Genomic DNA, 25,106 nt, shown 5'->3' with positions numbered 1-25,106 from the left:
GAGTGATGAGGAACCCAACAGAGAGGAACAAAAGGCTTCAACTGTTCGGCAGAAAGTTAAGCCAGAGAACAAACCGAGAATAAAATAGCTCAAGGTCAAGGTCCGGGAGCCAAAACGTAGGCTCTACCCAGACTTGAAAGTTTTCAAAATAGACTCTGATGATAAGCTTTCAGATGAGGAATGGAATGAGTTAGAGGAGGAGGCGGCCAAGTATCATAATCCAGATCAGCCCCCACTTGGAAAACGGCCTTCCCCGTACAGTGCAGCGTCCTCCGCACCATCCTCCACACCGTCCGTGGCAATGGCCGCTATAGACCCAAAAAGGGATCTAGAGAACAAAATTGCACATTTATAAGAACAAATAAAACTCAAGAGGGAATATCAGGAGCTAATCAGTGAATTAGAGAGGCTTAAAACAGGCAATTTGGACCGTAAGGAGCAGAGGCCTCAAGAACAAGAATCCGCTGGCCCCATATCCCAATCTTCCATTAGAGATGTAGTTATGAGGAGGCCCCCTGTTAATCAGGAGAGAACAGAGGCATTTTAGGTCACAGAGACCACAGACAATCAGGGTCAGGCATGGAGACATCACAGTGGATTTGATTTTCAGATGATTAAGGAATTAAAAATGGCAGTGGCCCAATATGGAGCCACTGCTCCCTATACACTAGCTATATTAGAATCAGAAGCAGAGAAATGGCTCGCTCCTGGTGACTGATATATTCTAGCCAGAGCTGCCTTATCTGGGGGAGATTACTTATGGAAATCTGAATATGCTGAATTTTGCAAAGACACTGCCAAAAGAAATGCTCAGGTGGGAAATGGCTGGACTTATGATATGCTTCTTGGCGAGGGGCATTTTGCTAGTGCAGAAGCTCAAATGCAATATCATCCGGTCTGTATGCACAAATCCAAGCCATGGGAACCAGGGCTTGGAGAAAACTCCCAGTGAAAGGAGATTTTAGCTCTTCCCTCACCGCAGTGAAGCAGGGCCCTGATGAGCCATTTTCAGAGTTTGTCCACAGACTTTTGACAGCTGCAGGCAGGATTTTTGGTAGAGCAGAAGCTGGAATGAAAATTGGCTTATGAAAAAAATTGGCTTATGAAAATGCCAATGCGGCATGCCAGGCAGCTATTCAACTGTACAAAAAGAAGACAGATTTGTATGGATATATTCGCCTTTGCTCTGACATTGGCACCGCATATCAGCAAGGTCTAGCAATGGCTGCCACCTTACAGGGCTATACTATCAAAGATTTTTTTAGCTCAGAAAACTAAGGGCTGATGTTTTAATTGTGGGGAAACAGGGCACTTTGCTAAAGACTGCAAAAAGGAAAAATCTTCAACTCCTAAAAAACCACACCCTGGCTTATGCCCTAAATGCCACAAGGGCCATCACTGGGCTAATGAATGCAGATCTAAAACAGACAATCAAGGAAATCCCCTCCCCTCTCAGCAGGGAAACAGGGAGAGGGGCCAGCCCCAGGCCCCAAAACCCAAACAAGTTTATGGGGAAGTCAGCTTTCTTCCAGCTCACAGCAATCCGTTTCAGACCTCTGCAGAGCCACCCCAGGAAGCACAGGACTGGACCTCTGTTCCACCTCCCACACAGTATTAACCCCTGAAATGGGAGTGCAAATTTTACCCACAGGTGTGTTTGGTCCTTTACCCCCAAACATCTTTGGGCTAATTATTGGACGCAGCAGTAGTGCCGTCCAAGGACTCCAAATTTTCCCAGGTGTAATTGACAATGATTATGAGGGGGAAATTAAATTAATATCTGCTTCCCCCCAAAATATTTCCACCATACCCCATGGCCAAAGAATAGCTCAGTTATTACTATTACCCTTTTTGTCAACTAATAATAAAATTAAAATAAAGCACCGAGGTGTGGGAGGCTTTGGCTCCTCTGATGTTTCCTGGGCTCAGCCTATCTCACCCCAGAAACTAATGCTTATTCTTAGCCTAGATGGCAAGGAATTTCATGGCCTTGTGGACACTGGAGCTGATGTCACTATAATTAACAAAGAACTATGGCCCAGCCAGTGGCCCCTTTACCCAACCTTAACTCATTTAGCAGGAATTGGTCAAAGCCAAAACCCTGAGAAAAGCACCAAGATACTCACTTGGAAAGAAAAAGACGGCAATCAGGGAACCATACAGCCTTTTGTCATACCTGGCCTCCCTGTCAACCTTTGGGGACGAGATCTCTTGTCCCAAATGGGACTCATAATGTGTAGCCCTAATGATGCAGTGACAGAACAAATGCTTGCCCGGGGTTTTTGAAAAGGAAAAGGATTAGGAAAAGTGGAATCAGGCATTCCCAGCCCTTTACAAATTACTGGAAAAACAGACAAAAAAGGGCTAGGAAATTTATCTTAAGGGTTATTGACATTCCTGCATGCCATGCAGATAGGATCACTTGGAAAAGTGATGATCCTGTATGGGTTGATCAATGGCCCCTCTCAAAAGAAAAATTAGAAGCCACTCAGCAGTTAGTGCAGGAACAACTAAAAGTTGGGCATATAGAGGAAAGCAACTCCCCATGGAACACTCCAATCTTTGTCATAAAAAAGAAATCAGGGCGATGGAGACTATTACAAGATTGAAGAGCTGTAAACTCCACTATGGTCCTCATGTGGGTGTTGCAACCAGGATTACCAACTTCTGTGGCCATCCCTCTTGATTACTCTAAAATTATCATTGATCTTAAAGACTTTTTTTCACTATACTGCTCCATCCATTAGATCAAAAAAGATTTGCATTCAGTCTCCCTTCTATCAACTTCAAGGAACCTATGAAAAGATTCCAATGGAAAATTTTACCACAGGGCATGGACAACAGCCCCACCTTATGCCAAAAATTTGTTGCCACAGCTATTCAGGAAACTAGGCTTTGCTGGAACTCCACGTACAACATTCATTATATGGATGATATTCTTATTGCTGGACAGAATGCTCAGCAGGTTTTACTATGTTTCAGTGATTTATCGTCCTCCCTCACATACCAGGGACTTTAAATAGCCCTGGAAAAAGTTCAGCTAAAAGATCTCTACCTTTATCTTGGTTTCCATCTAACCGGACCCAGAATTACTAGTACTCAAGCTGCCCTCAGATTGGACAAATTAAAAACACTAAGTGATTTTCAAAAGCTCTTAGGGGATATAAACTGGCTTAGACCTTACTTAAAACTAACCACAGGGGATTTAAAACCTTTATTTGCTATTTTACAAGGTGATAGCAACCCCAATTCTTCTAGAACATTAACAGAAGAAGACCATCCGGCTTTAGCATTAGTACAACAAGCTATTCATTCACAATTTGTTACAAGCATAGATTACACTCAGCCCCTGAGCTACATAATCTGTAAAACTTCTCTCACACCCACAGCAGTATTTTGGCAAACTGCCCCCATAATGTGGATCCACTTACCTGCTTCTCCCATGAAAGTTATTTATCCCTATTATCAGGCTGTCATGGATATCATCCTTATAGGAAGGGAAAATAGTAAAAAATTCTTTGGTAAAGAACCAGATATCGTTATACAGCCTTATTCTCAGGCACAAATTAATTGGTTATTTCAAACTACAGAACATTGACCTATTGCTTGTGCTTCTTATTCAGGTAAACTTGACAATTATTATCCACCCAATAAATTATTACAATTTATTAGTACACATGACTTTGTATTTCCTACAAGAACCTCCAATTCCCCATTGCCCAATGCCTTATTAGTTTTCACAGATGGCTCCTCTTTTGGTCATGCAGCTTACACCTTTAATACAGAGATTGTGCAATTTCAGGTAAAATCAAATTCTGCACAAATTATAGAACTTCAAGCAGTTATCACAGTTTTCTTTGCATTTCCCAATCGAGCTTTGAATATTTATACTGATAGTGCTTATTTAGCTCATTCAGTTCCCTTATTAGAGACAGCAGCACAAATCAAACACGTATCAGAAACTGCTACCTTTTTCTTGCAACTTCAAAATCTTATACACCAAAAAACCCTCCCCTATTTCATTGGACAACTTAGAGCTCATTCCAATTTACCTGGCCCCCTAACTGATGGTAACCGCAGAGCAGACGAAGCCACTCACTTAGTCTGTATGCCCAAACCACAGAACCTGATTGGATCACATTAGCTCACCAAATACATCATCTAAATGCTCACACCCTTAGACTCATGTTTCAAATTACCCAGGAACAAGCCCGCCACATTGTAAAGCAATGCCCTTCTTGTGTAATTCTACTCCCTACTCCCCATCGAGGTCTCATACCCAATGCCATCTGGCAAATGGATGTTACTCACCTACCTGAATTTGGAAAACTGAAGTATGTTCATGTAACCATAGATATCTTCAGTGGATTTATTTATGCCACTGGCCAGTCAGAGGAGGCCGGCAAACATGTCATTGCCCATGTATTAGCCACCATGGCTGTACTAGGCACCCCTAAAAAAATTAAAACTGATAATGGTCCAGGATACACAGGACATGCATTTAACACCTTCTATAAACACTCAATATCAAACACGTCACTGGTATACCATTTAACCCACAAGGGCAAGGCATAGTAGAACGTGCCCACCTATCTCTTAAAAACACTCTAGAAAAAATAAAGAAGGGGGAATGGTACCCTGTTAAGGGAACCCCAAGAAATCTCTTATCCCATTCATTACTCATTTTAAATTTTTTCACACTGGACCAAGACAGCCAGTCTGCAGCAGACTGCTTCTGGCACCCAGATACTAAACAGAATTTTGCCACTACCCTATGGAACGATCCATTAGATAATAAATGGCATGGCCCCAATCTGGTTTTAATTTTGGGTAAAGGTTCCGTATGCATATATTCATAGGATATGGAAGCAGCAAACAAGTAGATAAGATCATCACCTCTAAATCCATGGAGCAAGAGACCCCCTGGGAAGGCTTTCTTTCCTTGTCTTTGCAGGTAATTATGAGCACCTGGATGTGGCTACTGCTGGGAATTTCTCTCCTGATACGAAAAAATGAAGGTGTTTTTGGTAATCTCCATGATGCTCAGGCACTCTTACAAAAATTAACTGGTACTCCTTGCAAGTGCTGTGGTGGCACCTGGAATGGTGAGACAACCCCTCTCCTAAATGTAGATTGTGGTGATAAAACAGCATACTTAGTAATGAGACAAAATGTTCATGGAGCACAGGCATGGGTCTGTAGCAAAAAGGCTAAAATTATCCCTACCTTTAATAACAAGCCTGGATCATGCCCTCGTATAGAATCCCATCCATCTGTACATAATACCTATTTGAGCAGGTTCAACTATGTACTGGTACAGATAATAATACCTATTTTACAGTAATCGTGACCAGACATTTTTCGGGGACATTTGGAGGTGAGTGGGACACAGTCCCTCAGTCCAAGGGACCTCAAATAAATATGCCCAATCTGGCTGTCCCGATACAGTAAAAAAAACAGTTTGCTGAGACTCCACCTGTGCATGTCTCTGATGGAGGTGGACCCCAAGATCAGGTGAGACAGAATATAGTCCAAAAGAAAACATTGTAAACCACGTCTCCTAAATTTAATTACCATCCAATTGCTTTACCCAAAAATAGGAATGCGAATCTAGACCCCCAAAATCTGAAAATGCTAGACATCACACATAGGTTACTTAACCAATCCAACCCTTCTTTGGCTCAAAATTGCTGGTTGTGCCTTCATTTAGGACTATCTATGCCTATTGCCATCAATATTAATTCCATTGAATTATCATCTAATAACTGCATGCTCATCATGCCTTTACCAGTACAACCTATCTTTTCTGAAGCACCCTGTATTCTCTCCCCTTATAAAGACAACAGTTATGCTATTGATATTGGCATACTCTCTTTGACCAATTGCACTGACATCATCAATATTACTTATTCCCCTTGTGCTCCCAATGATATGATATTTGTTTGTGGCAATAACTTGGCATGTACCATTCTGCCCACTAATTGGACAGGATTATGGACTATGGCCCTTTTGCTACCCGATATACATATAGTCAATGGAAATGAATCTTTACCTATACCATCCTTTGATTATATATCTGGCCGTTCTAGAAGGGCTGTCCAATTTCTCCCTCTCTTGGCCATTCTGGGACTCACTGCTGGCATGGCCACTGGTACCGCTGGTATGGGCATTGCTGTACATAAATATACTGAACTATCTCAACTTATGGCAGAATATATACAAGCCCTATCAGGCACAGTTAAAGATCTTCAAGATCAATTAGATTCCTTAGCTGAAGTAGTGCTACAGAATAGAAGAGGTTTAGATCTTCTAACGGCTAACCAAGGAGGCATCTGCTTAGCATTATACAAAACATGCTGCTTTTATGCAAATAAATCAGGAATTGTTAGAGACAAAATAAAAAATTACAAGATATTCTAGAGGAAAGAAAAAGAAAAATTATGGACAACCCGTTTTGGAGTGGACTAAACAGCTTTCTGCCTTATCACCTTCTATTTTTAGGGCCCCTCCTTGGCTTACTAATATTACTGTCGCTAGGACCTTTTCTTTTTAACAAAGTCATGGCCTTTATAAAACAACAAATTGATGCTATTAAAAAGCAGCCCCTCCAGGTTCATTATCACAGACTTGCTATGGAAGATGAACGCGTAACCATAACTACTTAGGGGACTGGCTAGTCAAGGATGGGTAACAAGGACGCTCATCTCAGACTTTGCTTATTCTACCAACCTAAAACAGGAGCCCAGTTAGATAGCTACCATGTATCCCATGACAGGTAAGGAGGATCAGCTGAGATGGTAAGGCGGTCCCAACCTAAGACAGACACAGTCACCCAGTCCTCTCGGTCAAGAGCTGGTAAAACTTTAAAAGTAAAATGTACATTTAAAAATATTATAAAAAAGGGGAACCTGTGGAAGTCTGACACCACCGCATCTATTTTGTAGGCCAAGTGCTATTTCCAGTACTAACAGACTTAAGTTTCTATTTCCCTGCAAATGCCAGGCCTAAGTTTCTATTTCCCTGCAAATGCCAGGCCTCTTCTCATAAATCACATGAGTGAAACTTGGAAACTTGCCTTTGGGAACTTATCTCTGCCACAGCCAGGTTGCTTGGATACCTGGTGATGCAAACCTCCTCCTTCACCTACCCTTATATACCCTGGAAGAACTTTGCAAAAATGAGACTTGATCAAACTCTTGTCTCCATTCTTCATGCCCCTTGCCCCTTCCCATTCTCACCTCCTCCTCCAGGTATCCCTGTCGACTGACCCGCGGGCTGGGACACATCATTACTTTCTTCTTCGTGTAATAGTGCAGGAGATTGAGCCACTGGTTCTCATTTTTTACCTGGTATTAAAAATAAGACAAGTTGCATCCTGTATCAAGCATATTTCTCCCAGAAGCATAGATATCCAATATGTCACTTCTAATGATATCCCGATTGGTCTTACCTCGGCACTCTGATTATACACAGGGCAGCTGTTGTTTCAACAACCAGCTGATATTTTAATCCTTAGGAAAGAAAACCTAATGGCAGTTAGTGAGGAAGAGGATATGAACAGGAGTGTGTCTAACCTCACATTACGTCATGGCTAGGATTTCTGGTTCTCTGGGCTTTCCTTGACCAAAGAGGGTCTGGTTTGGTTGTTTGAGGGGGACTTAGGATTTTATTTTTAACTTCTTTTTCTCTCTCCCCCTCTGCCACATTTTGCCATCTCTTGATTTTTCGCTCCTCTCTATATATATACATACACAATATATATTTATGTATGTGTGTGCATAATTATGTATATTTCTTTATATAACAATATGTGTGATACTTATGTGTTATTTATGTATATTTTTCTAATTATATGTGACTCATACAGGATGACCATAAAGTCAATCTCCCCCCAATCTCTCTCTCTCTGTGCCATGCTCTCTCTTTGTCTGCATACATACACACAAACTACACACACAAGAGGTGCCAAAATTGCATATACATTTTAAGACATCTTATTTAAAGTAAAATCACTCCTTCTCCAAAAGTGTACAAACTGCAGTTAAAATGGATGTGTGTAGAATATCTAGGTACCCTTGACCAGTACAGTACCATCAATTCAACTTCAAAAAGCCATACACAGGTAACATCTTTTAAAAGGTACATATATTTCTGGCACTTTCATATACAAATGAGACTTATATAAAAACAGGGCACAGAAATATTGTCCTATTTCTATTATTTTTTATTCCTTTTATTTGTGTTTCAACATGTATTTTATGGCTCTATATTTATGCCCACATGCATCTGCTAGTAGGTATGAAAGTTTCTTAAAGTATACATTTTTCTCCCCTCATTGTCTTAAAATATGAAATGTACTTGCACTACATAATGCTAGTTTTGTTATTATTTAAAGTTGTAATAGTCAAGTCACGTTTGACTTCTGTAATTACAAGAGGGGCTGAATTTTGACTTGTATTAGTCTTGTGTTATCCGTATGTATCACAAATGACAATTTAATACACATTTTCTTTTCTTTAAATGTGTATGCATTTTGACATCCTCCATATAAGAACACATACTGCCCATTTGATAAAGCCAGAATGTACATATCTATATCTTAAGACAGAGCATTAACTTTTACAAACAAGTAGCCAATATAGGAAGGAAAACTGGATTCATAAAAGTAAGTGTGTGGTACCAGAACAAGTGGAATATAGGTCACATGTCATTTCCACATCCAGGTTGAATCACTACATAGTCAGTGATTATACATAGTGTGGATGTTCATCTCCATGGCCCATTCTTTTTAAAATATAGGTAAGTGTTTACACAGCCATGAAGTATCAAAGAAGCTGGCCAGTACTTCAACTAAAATACAGCTTGCACGCCAGTCCATGGAAGGAGCTCACTTTGAACCTTAGGCCATTTGAGCCTAACAGACACATAAAATAACAGTATCAAACAGCATATAATCCAAGGATTTTCTCAAGTGCACAGATAGTACTGTACAGGAGAGGTTATATGCAAGGCCGGAAAACATGTCTTAGAATATTTTAAGAATGAAATTCTGTCAAGTATGTTTTTTTCAATATAATGAGATAAAAGTAGAAATCAACAACAATCTGAAGGACTTCTGTAATTTCCCAGATGTATAGAAAGCAAATAACATTTGACTTAAGCACTCTAAAAACATCACCATCCATGATATAGCAGAATTTATCCCAAGGATACAAAAATGATTCAACATATAAAAATCAACAGAAATGATGGTTACTATAACAGAATGGAGGACAAAACTGTATTTTCATTTCAATAGAGTAAAAAAGAATATTTGATGTAATTCAACATCTCTTCAAAATAAAATATTTCAACATATTAAGTACAGAAAAAAATTACATGAACGCAAGAAAAACAATATATGACAAGCTCTCAGTAAACATCTGATTAAATGGTAAAAGATATAGTTTGTCTAAGGTCTATAAAATTACAAGTTTGGACATTGTCATTACTTCTATTCAGCAGAGTCTCTAAATCCTACACAAATGAATTATAGAAGAGAAAACCATGGATGTATCCAAATAAAAAGAAATAAGTAAAATGTTCCTTGTTTGCATATAATCTGGCTTTGTTTATATAAAAAAACCTAAAAAGTTCAAATTTATAAATTCAGTCAAGTTAGAGAGTACAAAATAAGTTTACAAAATTTGTAGAATTCATACACACAACAGTAATTCATCTGATATAAATAACTGAATGACTATGACTATTTCATGTCAAAATGTCAATAGTGTAAAATTAATTCAAATGATTTACAGTCAATGCAATCTGTCAAAATATCAATGCTATTCTTCATATGAATACAAAATAAAAAATGCTAAACAATGCAAAAAACAAAGCTAAAACCACAAAATTTCCAGAATAGCTAAAGCAATTTGGAGCAAAACGAACAAAGCAGAAGGTTTCATCCTACTTCTTTGAAAAATATACTGTAAAGAAATACTATCGCAATAGCACATCACTGGCATAAAACAAGACACAAGGGCTAAAAGTAAATAATAGCCACAAATAAATAACTACATTTGCAGTTAATCAATTTTTAAGAAAGGACTCAAGAGCATGCAAAGAGAAAAGAACACCTATTCCAATAAATTATTTTAAGGAAATACACATATTTCCTTGATATACATGTAAATAACAATAAAAGTAGACCATACTTCTTGCCATACAAAAATCAGTTCAAAATGGATAAAGACTTAAACGTAAGGCCTGAGACTATAAAAATACTAAAAGGAATCACAAGAGAAAAGTTCCATGACATTAGTTTTAACAATTACTTATCTTAGTACAACCGCAAAAGTATAGTAAAGAAAGGAAAAAATAATGTGTTTATATTGAACTAAATTCTTTCTGTACATTAATGAAGAAATGATAAACAGAGTAAAGAGATGGCTCATAGAATTGGCAAAATTATTTGCAAACCCAAAATACACAAAAATATTTTAACATATAATTAAATATAACAAGAAAACAACCTGAATTTACAGGTTGTAATTAAATATAACAAGAAAACAACCTGAATTTCTCAATAACAAGAAAACAACCTGAATTTAAAAATGGGAAAAGGACCTGAACAAACATTTCTCAAATTGATACTATGAAGGGCCAAAAGATTTAAAATACTCAACAACACTAATCCTTAGGGAAATGCAAATCAAAACCACAAGAAATTTTTTTTTCTTAACTTTTTTTTTTTTTTTTTTGTAGAAACAGAGTTTCACTCTGCCGCGTGTAGAGTGCCATGACGTCACACGGCTCACAGCAACCTCCAGCTTTTGGGCTTACACAATTCTCTTGCCTCAGCCTCCTGAGCAGCTGGGACTAAAGGTGCCCGCCACAACACCCGGCTATTTTTTGGTTGCAGTTCGGTGGAGGCCAGGTTTGAACCCGCTACCCTCGGTATATGGGGCCAGCGCCCTACTCACTGAGCCACAGGCACACAAGAAAATTTTTACGTCATTGCTATAAGAATAATCATCGACAATAAGAGAAAGGATAAGTGTCAGTGAGGATGTAGAGAAATGCATGCAACACTTGGGACATATCCTTTATTTCATTTTTATTTCATTTCACATTGGAGAATATATAAGTTAAGTGCTTCCATTATGAAAAACAATATGAAAATACCTCAAAGACTTAAAAAAATAAAAAAATAGCAAACTATCGTGTATACATCCAAAATAGATGACATCAGTTTGCAGAAGAAATACCTTGACTTCCCGTGTTTATAGTACCATACTATTCAAATTTGGGGTATTGCTAGAGTATGGCAAAAACCTAAGTAGCTCCCATATTTCTCCACTTAATTTATGATTGGATACAAAATATAGTATATTTACAAAATGGAACATTGCATAGACATTAAAAAGAGGACAGCAAGACTGCTGGCAGACGAAGCCTCTCTTGATATAATCAGCTTACCGGCCTTCTGAAGAAGGATCCTTTTTCTGGAAAGCACGGCCCTCCCAGGAAATAATGAATGGACCAATCCATGTCCCCTTAATGGGGGGAGGTCCATTGGTCCTCTTAATGGACCAATCCATGCCCCCTTAACTTTGTACCACTTACCTGCCCTGGTAAAACTATGAACAGACCAATCCTGACTTCCCTAATCCTTTAAATCCCTGTCTGCCTTAGTCCACATGTGGATTTCTCTCTAGTCAGGAATCTCACCCCACCTATACTCCAGATGAAATAAAAGCCACATTAATTGCACTAACTGGAACTACGTCTTCCTTTTGCCTTTTGTCTCAGAATGAATTTATCCTTGGGTCTGGAACCTTTTACCCCACACACAAAGTATGGATTATACTTCTGATTTAAATATAAATGAAGAAGAAAATTCTGGTAATTGTGACAACATGAATAAATCTGGAGGTCATGGTGTGAAGTGAAATAAAGGTTACATGCCATATGAAACAACTCATATATGGAATTTTAAAAGTTGATATTATAGAAACAGAGAATATAATAGTGCTTAATAGTGCCTGTCATGTAATTATCATCAAAATATAATGTTTTCTTGAAAAATTCGGAGCTTACAAGTGCTCTAATCATAAAAATAATTTTATGAAGTCATGCATTTGTTTATGAGCCAGATGTAAATACTTCACATTGTAAATATACATTTTATATGCCAATTTAAAAATAAATGTAGATATAATTTTTAAAAGTAATACATTAAGAATAAATACAGAGGGGTGAAGTGCAAGATGGCCACCTGAGAGCAGCTTCCAAGGACGGCTCCTGTCCAAAACGAAAGATATCATCCAGAAACAGCCCGATTAAGCTGAAGACTGGGAGCCCAGCCGAGAGAGATGATAACTGCAGGTCACCTCTGCTAAGGCAAGCTGGGACTCAAAGAAACCAAGCTTCAGGTAGAAAACTCATTTGGAAGGAGGAGCGTCCATCCCCTACCCCAAGAAAGCTGTGGTTTTCCTTTGTTTTTCTATCTCCTTTCTTTTCTCTCTTCATTTGCTCCTGTGGGTTTTCTATGGTGAACGGTGCACCTCTTGCCTCACCCCATGGGTGAGTGCTGTTGGAAGTGGGGACTACTTCCTCAGAGGGACCTTGCTGTTACTCTGAAAACTGTCTTGTGAGGCAGAAATATCAAACTAAGATCTTCCATGCCACTCTGAACTTCCAGTACACCCTTCCCCCCTTACCTGATGAATCAGAAGCCTAAACCCTGCTGAGACTGAGGGAGGAGGTTCTTGAGAAGTGTCCCCTCTCCCTGTCTTCTGGGCCAAGCGCCCCACCAGCAAGAGACTCTGGAGGCCGAACCCCCCACTGGGATCACCACCAGCAGCTGCGTAGACTCACACCCCACTCCCCACACATGCCCAGGCCTCTATACCAGCCATGCCGTGTTCCCACAACCAGCGACCTGTGCTCCCTCAGGCCTCTGTATGCCGGCCCTGGCCAGGAACTTGCCAGCATCTGCGCAACACCACAACCTGTGCTCCACATCTTCTGGGCCTCTGCATACCCTGACCAGGAACTCCAGGAGCCACGCAACCCCACATCCTCCTTCCCATACACTCCCTAACTCCACACTGTCCAGCTCCTCTGGCCAGGGACTCTGTAGCCGCTTACCCTCTGGAGCCCACCATGCCTCTGCGCAAAGCCCTTCTCCTGGCCACAGACTGCTGGAGACTTGGGCTTTCTGTGCCAAAGTCACAGGGCACCAGGCACTCCAAGAACAGTGTGCACCACCCCATGCCCAGTTGCTGGATCTGGGTGTGTCACACTCCAGAGCTGATCCCACAACCAGAACTCCCTGGCTGGGGAAGCCCCGGAGTAGCTACACAGGGTCACTCACTACAAAAACCCAGCAAAAACAGAGTGATCCTGCTGGGGTCTAATCTTGGAGAGACACGTCCCCAACTCTGAGGACAGCCAGAGGTAACAGTGAAAAACAATCATGAGGTGAAATCAATGAAAAAACACTGGCAATATGAATAATCAGATCAACTCCCCCAAAGAACAATAAGGCAGACATAGCACAAGATTCCATGCACAAACAAATAGCTGAGATGCCAGAAATTGAATTCACAATCTGGATAGCATGTAAGATTGAATTAGAATTCCAAGCAGTAACCCAAAAAAATGTCTCAAGAATACAACAAATTTAAACAGCAAATGACCAAAGATTGTGACACACTGAGACAAGAAGTTGCAGCCTTCAAAGAACTGAGAAACACAGTAGAATCCCTCAGTAACAGAATGGAGCAGCAGAAAAAAGGATTTCTGACATTAAAGACAAAGCTTTCGAATGCTCTCAAACACTCAAAGAGGAAGAGACATGGAAGGCAAAAACAGATCACTCTCTCAGAGAGATCTGGGATAATTCTAAGAAAACCAATATTCATCTTATAGGGATTTCCGAAAGTCACAAAGTGGCTTCAAAAGGCACAGAGTCTCTTCTTCATGACATTACGAAAGAGAACTTTCCAGACATGCCAAGAGATTCTGAAATTCAAATAGAGAGTTTCAGAACTCCAACATGACTCAACCCGAACAAGACATCCCTCAGACACATCATAATCAATTTTACTAAAGTTAATATGAAGGATAAAATTCTGAAAGCAGCTGGACGAAAGAAAACCATAACATACAAGGGGAAGAATATTCCAGTAAAACTACAGATCTCTCTGCTGAAACCTTTCAAGCTAGAAGAGGCTTGTCATCAACTTTTAATCTCCTAAATAACCAAATAACTTTCAACCCAGGATCCTGTATCCAGCTAAACTGAGTTTCATTTATCATGGACAAATTAAATACTTTAATGACATTCTCATGTTAAAGAAATCTTCCATAACTAAACCAGCTCTCTAGGATATTCTTAGACCTATACTCCATAAAGACCAGTGTAATCCTCCACCACAAAACTAAACACACCCAGAAAATTTTGATTAAATTCCAACTTCCACAGTCGCAAAAGGATTAAAAATGTTTACTGGACTCTCGAAAAGCTTATCAATGTTCTCAATTAATGTGAACGGTTCAAATTGTCCTCTAAAGAGGCACAGGTTGGCTGACTGGATACAAAAACTCAAGCCAGATATCTGCTGCATACAAGAATGCCATCATACCTTAAAAGATAAATATAGACTGAAGGTGAAGGGATGGTCATCTATACTCCAGGCAAATGGAAAGCAGAAAAAAGCAGGTTTTGCGATCCTATTTGCAGATACAATAGGCTTTACACCAAAATAAGGAAGGATAAGGAAGCCAAAATAAGGAAGGATAAGGATGGTCACATGATATTTGTTAAAGATAATATTCAGTATGATGAGATTTCAATTATTAATATTTGTGCACCCAACCGAATGCACCACAATTTATAAGAGAACTCTAACAGACATGAGCAACTTGATTTCCTCCAGTTCCATAGTTTTGGAGATTTTAACACCCCTTTAGCAGTGCTGGATAGATCCTCCAAAAAGAAGCTAAGCAAAGAAATTTTAGATTTAAATTCAACCATTCAACATCTGGATTTAACAGACATCTACAGAACATTTCATCCCAACACAACTGAATACACATTCTTCTCTACAGCCCACAGAACATACTCCAAAATCCACCACATCGTAGGCCACAAATCTAAACTCAGCAAATTAAAATAAGTAGAAATCCTTTGCATCTTCTCAGACCATCATGGAATAAAAGTTGAACTCAATAACAACAGGAATCTGCATACCCATATGAAAACATGGAATCTAAATAACCTTATCCTGAAGGATAGATGGGTTATGGATGAGATTAAGAAGGAAATCACCAAATTTTTAGAACAAAACAACAAGGAAGTCATGAATTATCAGAACCTCTGGGATACTGCAAAGGCAGTCCTAAGAGGGAAATTTATAGCACTGCAAGCCTTTCTCAAGAAAATGGTAAGAGAGGAAGTTAATAACTTAATGGGACATCTTAAGCAACTAGAGAAGGAAGAACGTTCCAACCCCAAACACAGAACAAGAAAAGAAATAAGCAAAATCAGATCAGAATTAAATGAAATTGAAAAAAAAGAATTATACAACAGATTAATAAATCCAAAAGTTGGTTTTTTGAAAAGACCAATAAAATAGTTAAACCTTTGGCCAACCTAACCAGGAAAAAAAGAGTAAAATCTCTAATTTCATCAATTGGAAATGGTAAAGATGAAATAACAGCAGACCCCTCAGAAACTCAAAAAGTCCTTAATGAATATTACAAGAAACTTTACTCTCAGAAATATGAAAATGTGAAGGAAATCGACCAATACTTGGAAGTATGCCACCTACCAAGACTTAGCCAGAACAAAGTGGAAGAAATGTTGAACAGGCCTGTATCAATTTCTGAAATATCATCAACTATACAAAATCTCCCTAAAAAAAAAAAAGCCCAGGACCAGATGGCTTTATGTCAGAATTCTACCAAACCTTTAAAGAAGGACTTGTTCCTACCTTACTAAATCTGTTCCAAAATTTAGAAAAAGAAGGAGTACTACCAAACACATTTTACGAAGCAAACATCGCCTTGATCCCTAAACCAGGGAAAGACCCAACAAGAAAAGAAAATTATAGACCAATGTCACTAATGAATATTGATGCAAAAAATACTCAATAAGATCCTAACAAACACATCAAAAAAAATTATACACCATGACCAAGCAGGATTTATCCCAGGGTCTCAAGGCTGGTTCAATATACGTAAATCTATAAATGTAATTCAGCACATAAACAAACTAAAAAATAAAGACCATATGATTCTCTCAATTGATGAAGAAAAAGCTTTGATAATATCCAGCATCCCTTCGTGATCAGAACACTTAAGAAAACTGGTAAAGAAGGGACATTTATTAAACTAATAGAGGCCATCTACAGCAAACATACAGTCAATATTGTATTGAATGGAGTTTAATTGAAATCATTTCCACTTAGATTAGGAACCAGGCAAGGTTGCCCATTGTCTCCATTGCTCTTTCACATTGTAATGGAAGTCTTAGCCACTGCAATTAGGAAAGAAAAGGTGATCAAGGGTATCCACATAGGGTCAGAAGAGATCAAAATTTCACTCTTCACAGATGATATGATCGTATATATGGAAAATACCAAGGATTCCACTACATAACTTTTAGAAGTGATCAAGAAATACAGTAATATCTCAGGCTACAAAATCAATACCCATAAATCTGTAAACCCTTAATATATACCAGCAGTAGCCAAGCTGAAAGAAAGAGTCAAGGACTCTATTCCTTTCACAGTAGTGCCAAAGAAGATGAAATATTTGGGAATATACCTAACAAAGGATGTGAATGATCTCTATAAAAAGAACTATGAAACTTTAAGAAAAGAAATAGCAGAAGATGTTAACAAACAAAAAAACTACCATGCTCATGCCTGGGAAGAATCAACATTGTTAAAATGTCTATACTACACAAAGCAATATATAATTTCAATGCAATTCCTATTAAAGCAACATTGTCATATTTTAAATACCTTGAAAAATAATACTTTATATGGAATCAGAAAAAACCTGGAATATCCAAAACAGAACTCAGAAATAAAAACAAAGCAGGAGGAATCGTGCTAATAGACCTGAGACTATACTATAAATCAATAGTTATCCAAACAGTATGGTACTGGCACAAACACAGAGAAGTTGATATCTGGAACAGAACAGAGAACCAAGAGATGAATGCAGCTACTTACCGTTATTTGATCTTTGACAAGCCAATTAAAAACATTCAGTGGGGAAACAATTCCCTAATTAACAAATGGTGCTGGGTGAACTGAGTGGCAACCTATAAAAGACTAAAACTGGACCCACACCTTTCACCATTAACTAAGATAGACTCTCACTGGATTAGATTTAAACTTAAGACATAAAACTATAAAAATGCTTGAAGAAAGTACAAGGAAAACTCTTGAAGGAATCAGCCTGAGGAGGACTCCCCAGGCAATTGAAGCAGTATCAAAAACACATTACTGGGACCTCATCAAACTAAAAAGTTTCTGCACAGCCAAGAACATAGTAAGTATAGCAAACAAGAAAGCCCTCAAAATGGGAGAAAATGGTTGCAGGTTATACCTCCAATAAAGGTTTAATAACCAGAATACACAGACAACTCAAACTTATTAGCAAGAAAAGAACAAGTGATCCCATCTCAGGGTGGGTAAAGGACTTGAAGAGAAACTTCTCTAAAGAAGACAAATGCACAACCTACAGACACATCCTGCTTAATAATCAGAGAATTGCAAATCAAAACTACCTTGAGAAATCACCTAACCCCAGTAAAAGTAGCCCACATAACAAAATCCCCAAACCAGAGATGTTGGTGTGGATGTGGAGAAAAGGGCACCCTTCTACACTACTGGTGGGAATGCACACTAATATGTTCCTTTTGGAAGGATGTTTGGAGAATACTTAGAGACTGAAAAATAGACTTGCCATTTGATCCTATAATTCCTTTACTAGGTATATACCCAGAAGACCAAAAATCACAATATAACAAAGGCATATGTACCAGAATGTTTATTGCAGCCCATTTCATAATTGCTAAGTCATGGAAGAAGCCCAATTGCCCATCGACCCACAAGTGGTACAGGTATACCATGGAATATTATGAAGCCTTAAAGAAAGATAGAGATTTTACCTCTTTCATGTTTACATGTATGGAGCTGAAACATATTCTTCTTAGCAAAGTATCTCAAGAATGGAAGAAAAAGTATCCAATGTACTCAGCCCTAGTATGAAGCTAATTTATAGCTTTCATATGAAGGCTATAACCAAACTATAGCACAAGAATATGGGGAAAGGGCCAAGAGAGGGGAAGGGATTGGGGAGGTTAGGGTGGAGGGAGGGTAATGGGTGGGGCCACACCTACAGTGCATCTTAGAATGGGTAAAGGCAAAACTTATTAAATGCAGAATACAAATGTCTACATACATCAACTAAGAAAATGCCATGAAGGCTATGTTGAACAGTTTGATGAGAATATTTCAGATTGTATATGAACCCAGCACATTGTACCCCTTGATTGCACTAATGTACACAGCTATGATTCAACAATAATTAAAAAAATAAAAAAATAATAATTACAGATATAAGCCCTAAGAATTTTTAGTTTATTTATCTTATTTTTCATTCTGAAAGGAAAAGAGCAAAGTTAAGGAAAATAGAAAAACAAGAAACAAAACTATAATCAGCAAAAATAAACCACAATTAACAAAAAATAATTTTCTTTCCAGAGTTGTTAGACTACAATATAAAAATGCCTAGTTTTCAAACAAAAATGATGAAGGATGTGAAGACAACTATAAGACACTGAAAGTCTCCATCTTTCTTTATTGCTGAATAGTATTCCATTCATGGGTTAATGAGCACTTGGGTTTTTCCATATCTTGCCAATTGTGAATTGAGCTTCAATAAATATTCTAGTGCAAATGTCCTTATGATAAAATGATTTTTTTTCTTCTAAATAGATACCTAGTAATGGGATTGGCAGGATTAAATGGAAGGTCTATCCTTTATCTCTTTGACTATTCCTTATACTTTCCCCCCAAAAGTCTCTTTAGTTTGCAATCCCATCAACAATGTGTAAGTGATCATTCTCTCTACACCCATGGGGACATCTGCAGCTTCGGAACTTTATGATGTGGGCTATTCTCACTGAGGTTAGGTAATCTCTACAAGCGGTTTTGACTGATATTTCTCTGACAATGAGAAACAATGAGCATTTTATCATGTGTTTGTTGGTCTTCTGCCTTCTTGAGAGAAGGTTCTGTATGTGACTTACCCAGTGATAAATGAGTGTAATTCACTTTCCATAAATACATGAATGGATGAATAAAATATGGTACAAGTATACCAAAGATTACTACAGCCATAAAAAAGTAATCTAGTATCTTTTATAACACCCTAAATGGAATTGGAGACCATTCTCCTATGTCAAATTACCACAAGAATGGATAAACACATGTTATGAATACTAAATCGGGACTAGCTGGTCAATATTTATGTGCTAATATAGAAGCAAAACTCAATGAATTCAAGTGGAGGAGTCAAGAAGAAGAGAATATTGCACACGTGATACACTGCACACATTCTTTTTTTTATTAGTATTAGATCATAGCTGTATACAGAAATGTGATCATGGGGCACATTACACTGGTTTTATATACAGTTCAACACATTTTCATCACAATGATTAACATAGCATTCCTGGCATTTTCTTAGTTATTGTGTTAAGATAATCAAATTCTGAATTGCCTAAGTTTCACATGTACCCGTGTAAGATGCACCAATCACCCTCCCTCTGCCCAACCTCCCTGCCCCTATTCTCTCTCTCCCCCTTCCCCATATTCTTAGGTTATAACTGGGTTATAGCTTTCCTATGAAAGCCATAAATTAGTTTCATAGTAGGGCTGAGTACATTAGATACCTGAAAAAAAAAATATATATATATATATTTATAATGAAGAGTTAAAAGAAATTTGATCTCTGGGATAAACTTTACCTGAGTACATTAGATACCTGAAAAAAAAAAAATATATATATATATATTTCTAATGAGGAGTTAAAAGAAATTTGATCTCTGGGATAAACTTTTAAAATAGTCCAAGTACCAGGTACAGTGGCTCACACCTATAATTCTAGCACTCTGGGAGGCTGAGGCAGATGGCTTGCCGAAGATCAGGAGTTTGAGATTAGCTTGAGCAAAAGGGAGACCCCATCTCTAAAAACAGCACTGTGGCGAGCACCTATATTCCCAGCTACTCAGGGGCTGAGGCAAGAGAATCACTTCAGCCCAAGAGCTATGAAGCCAGAGCAACTCTACCCAGGGGGACAGAGTGAGATTGTCTCAAAAAATTAAAAAAAAAAAAAAATAGTCTAAAGTACCAAAGTGAAAGAGAAAGTACTAAATGTATTAAAAGTACTAAAGTACTAAACTAAAGTTTAGCCTATATCATTATAAATTGAAAGATAATTACAGGTCTGAAAGTTACAACATGTAAGTTGAAACTTTCAATAGACATTTCAAAAGAAGTTCTGAGGAGGAACAAGACAAACTCAGACAAATTAAAGCTAGGTAAATTGAAATTATTTGGCATGAGCAGTGAAAAGAAACAAGAGTTTTTAAAAAATGAACATGAGCTAGTAACCTAAATGACATACATCAAGAATACCAACTTGTTTTTTACATAATGAGAATTCCAGATACAGAGGATAAAAAGACACAGCCATAAGTAACATTTTAAGATGAAATATTCCTAATATTCCAAATCTGTTAAAAGACATGATTGTTTGTGTTTCTTAAAACCTTTAATCACATTTTTTTCTCCGAGTCTCTGACATTCATTAAACTTCCCTATGTTGTGTGTGAAGTACATGATTTGCTCTTTCTGCATATTGCTATTTAGATTATTTTACCCCTCACTTTTCCGTAAGTCATAAGAACAAGAATTTATAAAATACTTTATGCAATGACAGAACTTAACATAAGTTTGTTGACAGTTTTTTAAATAAAATATTATGAAAATAATTGTGAGTACACAATGTTTATTATATGAATCAGCAAACACTAGGGATAAATTATACTCAATTCCTTTCACCATTGCACTAACTTGAAAAATCGTATCAATCAAATATTGATTTCCCCACCTAAAAACCTCTATGATAACTTCCCTTAAAAGTTCTTATACTCATTGTCCCCTGAAAACCATAGTAATTACTCTAACAAAATAACGCTTTTTTTTTCAGATTTCCATTTACATATGTGTATATGTATACATATTTATATGTGCGTGTATATATAAATATATATACTTTTTTTTTTTTTTTTTGAGGCAGAGTCTCCCTCTGTCACCTATAGTAGACTTTTGTGGTGTCAACTTAGCTCACAACAACTTCAAATTCCTGGGTTCAAGATCTCTTCCTGCCTTAGTTCCTCCACTAGAGCTAGGACTACAGGAGCCTCCCACAAGGAGGCAAAAGTTTACATAAATATTCACAGACATCTATACAAAGTGTGAGAGAAGAAACAGGCAGGGAGTAAATTCTTGAGGAAGAAGTAGGACAACTGATGATGGAGTAAATAAAGTTCTGAAAAGCGAAGTTAATTATTTACCTTTGTTCCTGACTGAGTGACTATGGATATACACTACGCTTCTCTGGCTTAACATTCCAGCTAAAACCTGTTATAAACAACAGTCTTCAATGTGCCCACACCTAATGACTTCAGTTCCATTCCTTCCATTCTTCCTTTGCGTATCAATTTGTATGTTTATGAAAATAATTTCCAGGGCCCTGACAACATGCACGTGGACCCCCACCTCCCAGGTGTCTCACCTGGAGTCTCTGTTTCCTCTCCAGGTGCTTTTATTCTTCTGTAGTAGTACAGGGGATTAAGCCATAGGTCCTTAATGATTATCTTCTAGAAAAATTAAGACAAGTCAAGAAAAGGTGCAGAAGAATGTCCAAAGCAGCTGAGAAAACCAATTAGACCATTTATTATATTTCCCATAAAGGTCCCACCTCTGCAATCCTATAAGATTCTGTGACGTTGTGGTCAGAAAACCAATTGAAGAAGTTAAGGCTGCTGTTGTGATGCCTGCGGCTATAGGCCTTAAGTTCATAATCCTGATACCACTGAATTGGAGTAGAATAAGATGCCCTGTATTCTGCAAGAAGAGTGGTATGTGGAAAAGACTTATGATGACAATGATTAGCCCACCATGCTCACCACCCATCCTGAGAGCCCATCCAGTGATTTCAATGAAATATTCCTTGCTAATTACTTTATTCGAGAAGTAGGGGTTATTCCAAAAGAATAATATGATTTTACAGCATCCACTGGGATTCCTGAGTTCCTCCACCTACCAGAAAAAAAGTAAAAAGAGGTTAAGTTTCTTTTCAAGTGACCTGCTGTTTCTTTCTTGCATGAATTATCTCCCTTCCCTTTTATCCCTAAACCCATCAACCTTTCTCCTCGGCCTGACCTCCAAATTTGTCATGTAATGAAGTATGCCCTCATCTTGGTTACTCATCAGAATTGACATCTGGGGATGGTTCACAAACTGCTTGATGTCAAGGATCCTTCACATGCTGAGAAGGAAAAGTTAGAAGCAATGCACCAAATCTGAATGAGAATTCATCAGATCCTCTGATACCTGCTACTATGGTCTCCTTTTCCCTTCCTTCTTCCCTGTGTTAAGGCTCTTTGGATTTCTTATGCCTATGTAAACATGAGACATCCAAACACTAAGGAACAAGGGGATATTTCTTGATAGTTCAGGTTGTTTTCTCTTTTTGTGCTAGGCCTAGCAGAATCAAATTAATATTAAATGTGAACACTTTCCCAGCTTCTACTGACTAGACAGGAAATTCCTACTCCCTTCTCAGGAAATCTTGTTTCAAATACTCCTATTATTTGAAACTCTTTTGTGATATCCACTACCATGATTTAAATGTACTCATCACTTCAAAAAGGGTACCTGTGGTATATACACCTGCAAAAGATTACTTCTCACGTGGTTTACTTTTTTTTTTTTTTTTGTGGGGGAGGGAGGATGGGAGTGGAAACAGAGTCTTTCTCTCACCCAGAATGAAGTGCACTGGAGTCTTCATAGTGCACTGTAACTTCTGAATCCTGGGCTAAAGTAAATCTCTTGCCACAGCCTTCCAAGTAGGCAGGATTACAGGCACCACAACCTCTGACTAGTCCTTTTTTATTTTTTTTAATTAATTATTGTGAGAAGGGGGTGTTAGTGTTGCCCAGGCTTCTCTATAATTCCACACCTCAAGCCATATTACCACTTTACCATCACAAAATGTCATTCATTTTACAATTAAGTTTTGTATTAGTGTGCTGTAGCATGGGCTTTTTCCCCCCACCCCTAGACCCCTCTCTACTTGTGAGATCCCTACCTCCAGGCTACTATCCCTACTGGCCTGTAACCTGTTAAGAAAGGGGGATACACCAGGAATTAAACAGTGGACAGCAAGTGAAGTTTCACACATATTTAAAACCTCCTCCCCACCCCATCACTGGTAACACACCTCAGCTCCTCGTCCTATCTTATCAATAGCATTACATTGATAACCACAGAAACTGAAGTCTGCACGCAAGACATCTTGCTTCCTTCTTATAAAGTCTAGTTCTTCCCATCACACAGCCTCCCCAAGGTGCGTGGAAATACTGTCTACCACGAAACCAGACCACTGTTTTACATGACTTCCACTTACCCTCGTACATGTCTACAATCCAATCATATAAGAATCTAAAGCGGGCGGCGCCTGTGGCTCAGTGAGTAGGGCGCCGGCCCCATATGCCGAGGGTGGCGGGTTCAAACCCGGCCCCGGCCAAACTGCAACAACAACAACAACAAAAAAAATAGCCGGGCATTGTGGCGGGCGCCTGTAGTCCCAGCTACTCGGGAGGCTGAGGCAAGAGAATCGAGTAAGCCCAAGAGTTAGAGGTTGCTGTGAGCCGTGTGACGCCACGGCACTCTACCAAGGGCGGTACAGTGAGACTCTGTCTCTAAAAAAAAAAAGAATCTAAAGCATACCACTTTGGCCCAAAAGCCAGGAATTCCCTGGATGACAGCTCTCCTGTGGTCAAGGTAAGCCTTCCGCCTCTGGCACAGACTGCGCTTCAGCCGAGCGTGGGCCCTGCTAGCTCGGGCATTCACTGGCTCCAAACCTAACTGAAGGACCTCTAGCGCCTCCAGTGCCTGCCGGGATGTCGTAGGGCAGTTTCCCGCATATGACTGCGCGGTCTTTTCCACCTCTTCCGCCTGCAATTGCTTCTCACTCTCACTCTCCCCACGTTCCTTTTCTTGCTTCTCTTCTCGCTCATTATCTTCCTCTTTCTCCTGCACATCCTCTTCTTGCCCAACCTGTACATTCTCCTCCTCCCACTCATCCTCATAGTCAGTCTCTGTGATCACCTCAACCACTTCCTGTATGTCATCCATCGCCAGCAGGTCCTCATCTCCCTGGGCCACAGTGTCCTCTTCTCCGCCACAGCCAAATGTCCTGCACAGCCTCCAACGTCAACACGGTCTTCTCTTCAGTCATCTCACAAACCACGGCCTATGAGGCCCAACCCGCAGCACTGGCACAACTGACCTCTGGGACCTGTTCTCCAGGTGGCAAGTCATCCTCACCCTCCTGAAGGGCCCTTTCCTGACCTAAGTCGATGGAAGTTTCCAGGTAAAGATCGCCACTGCTGTCAGGCTCCTCCTTGGTTGCCATGTGTCCCTGGTACAGAGCACAGTCAGCTGCAAAAAGAGTGGAAGGTAGGTCCAAGCACTGAGATGGCAGACTCCACCAGCAGACAAAGCAAACACATTACGCAAGCAAAAAAGCTCTGACCCGAGCTTCACCTTCCCCTAGGCCTCAAAGCACATGCGCAGGCATGTTTTGTAACGTCCGGAAATGGAGTTGGAGTGAGTGCGCATGGCACCACGCCCATGTATAACACCCACCAATCAGTGGAGAGCAGAGAACTCCGCCTCTGCCAGCCCCAGCCTTTAAATACCCATAGCCAACCGCTATAGTCCGGCACCTACGGGAAGTCCTCC

The 25,106-nt window shown here is 39.1% G+C and overlaps 1 protein-coding gene across 1 annotated transcript; it reads right to left on the bottom strand.

Moving 5' to 3' along the window:
• Positions 1-863: 863 nt before the first annotated feature.
• LOC128578969 (testis-specific Y-encoded protein 3-like) lies at positions 864-24,497 on the bottom strand. Its single transcript, XM_053581304.1, has 6 exons — positions 24,090-24,497; positions 22,521-22,598; positions 22,268-22,397; positions 22,057-22,202; positions 21,871-21,952; positions 864-1,066 (listed from the first exon to the last, which is right to left on the bottom strand). Exons 1-6 carry the CDS (start codon positions 24,495-24,497, stop codon positions 864-866), a joined length of 1,047 nt encoding a protein of 348 aa, XP_053437279.1.
• Positions 24,498-25,106: the final 609 nt, after the last annotated feature.

This window comes from Nycticebus coucang, chromosome Y (genome assembly GCF_027406575.1).
Source record: "Nycticebus coucang isolate mNycCou1 chromosome Y, mNycCou1.pri, whole genome shotgun sequence".
NCBI lineage: Eukaryota > Metazoa > Chordata > Mammalia > Primates > Lorisidae > Nycticebus > Nycticebus coucang.
Note: the sequence above shows the minus strand (reverse complement) of the source record. Positions and strands in the feature narration are given on the sequence as shown.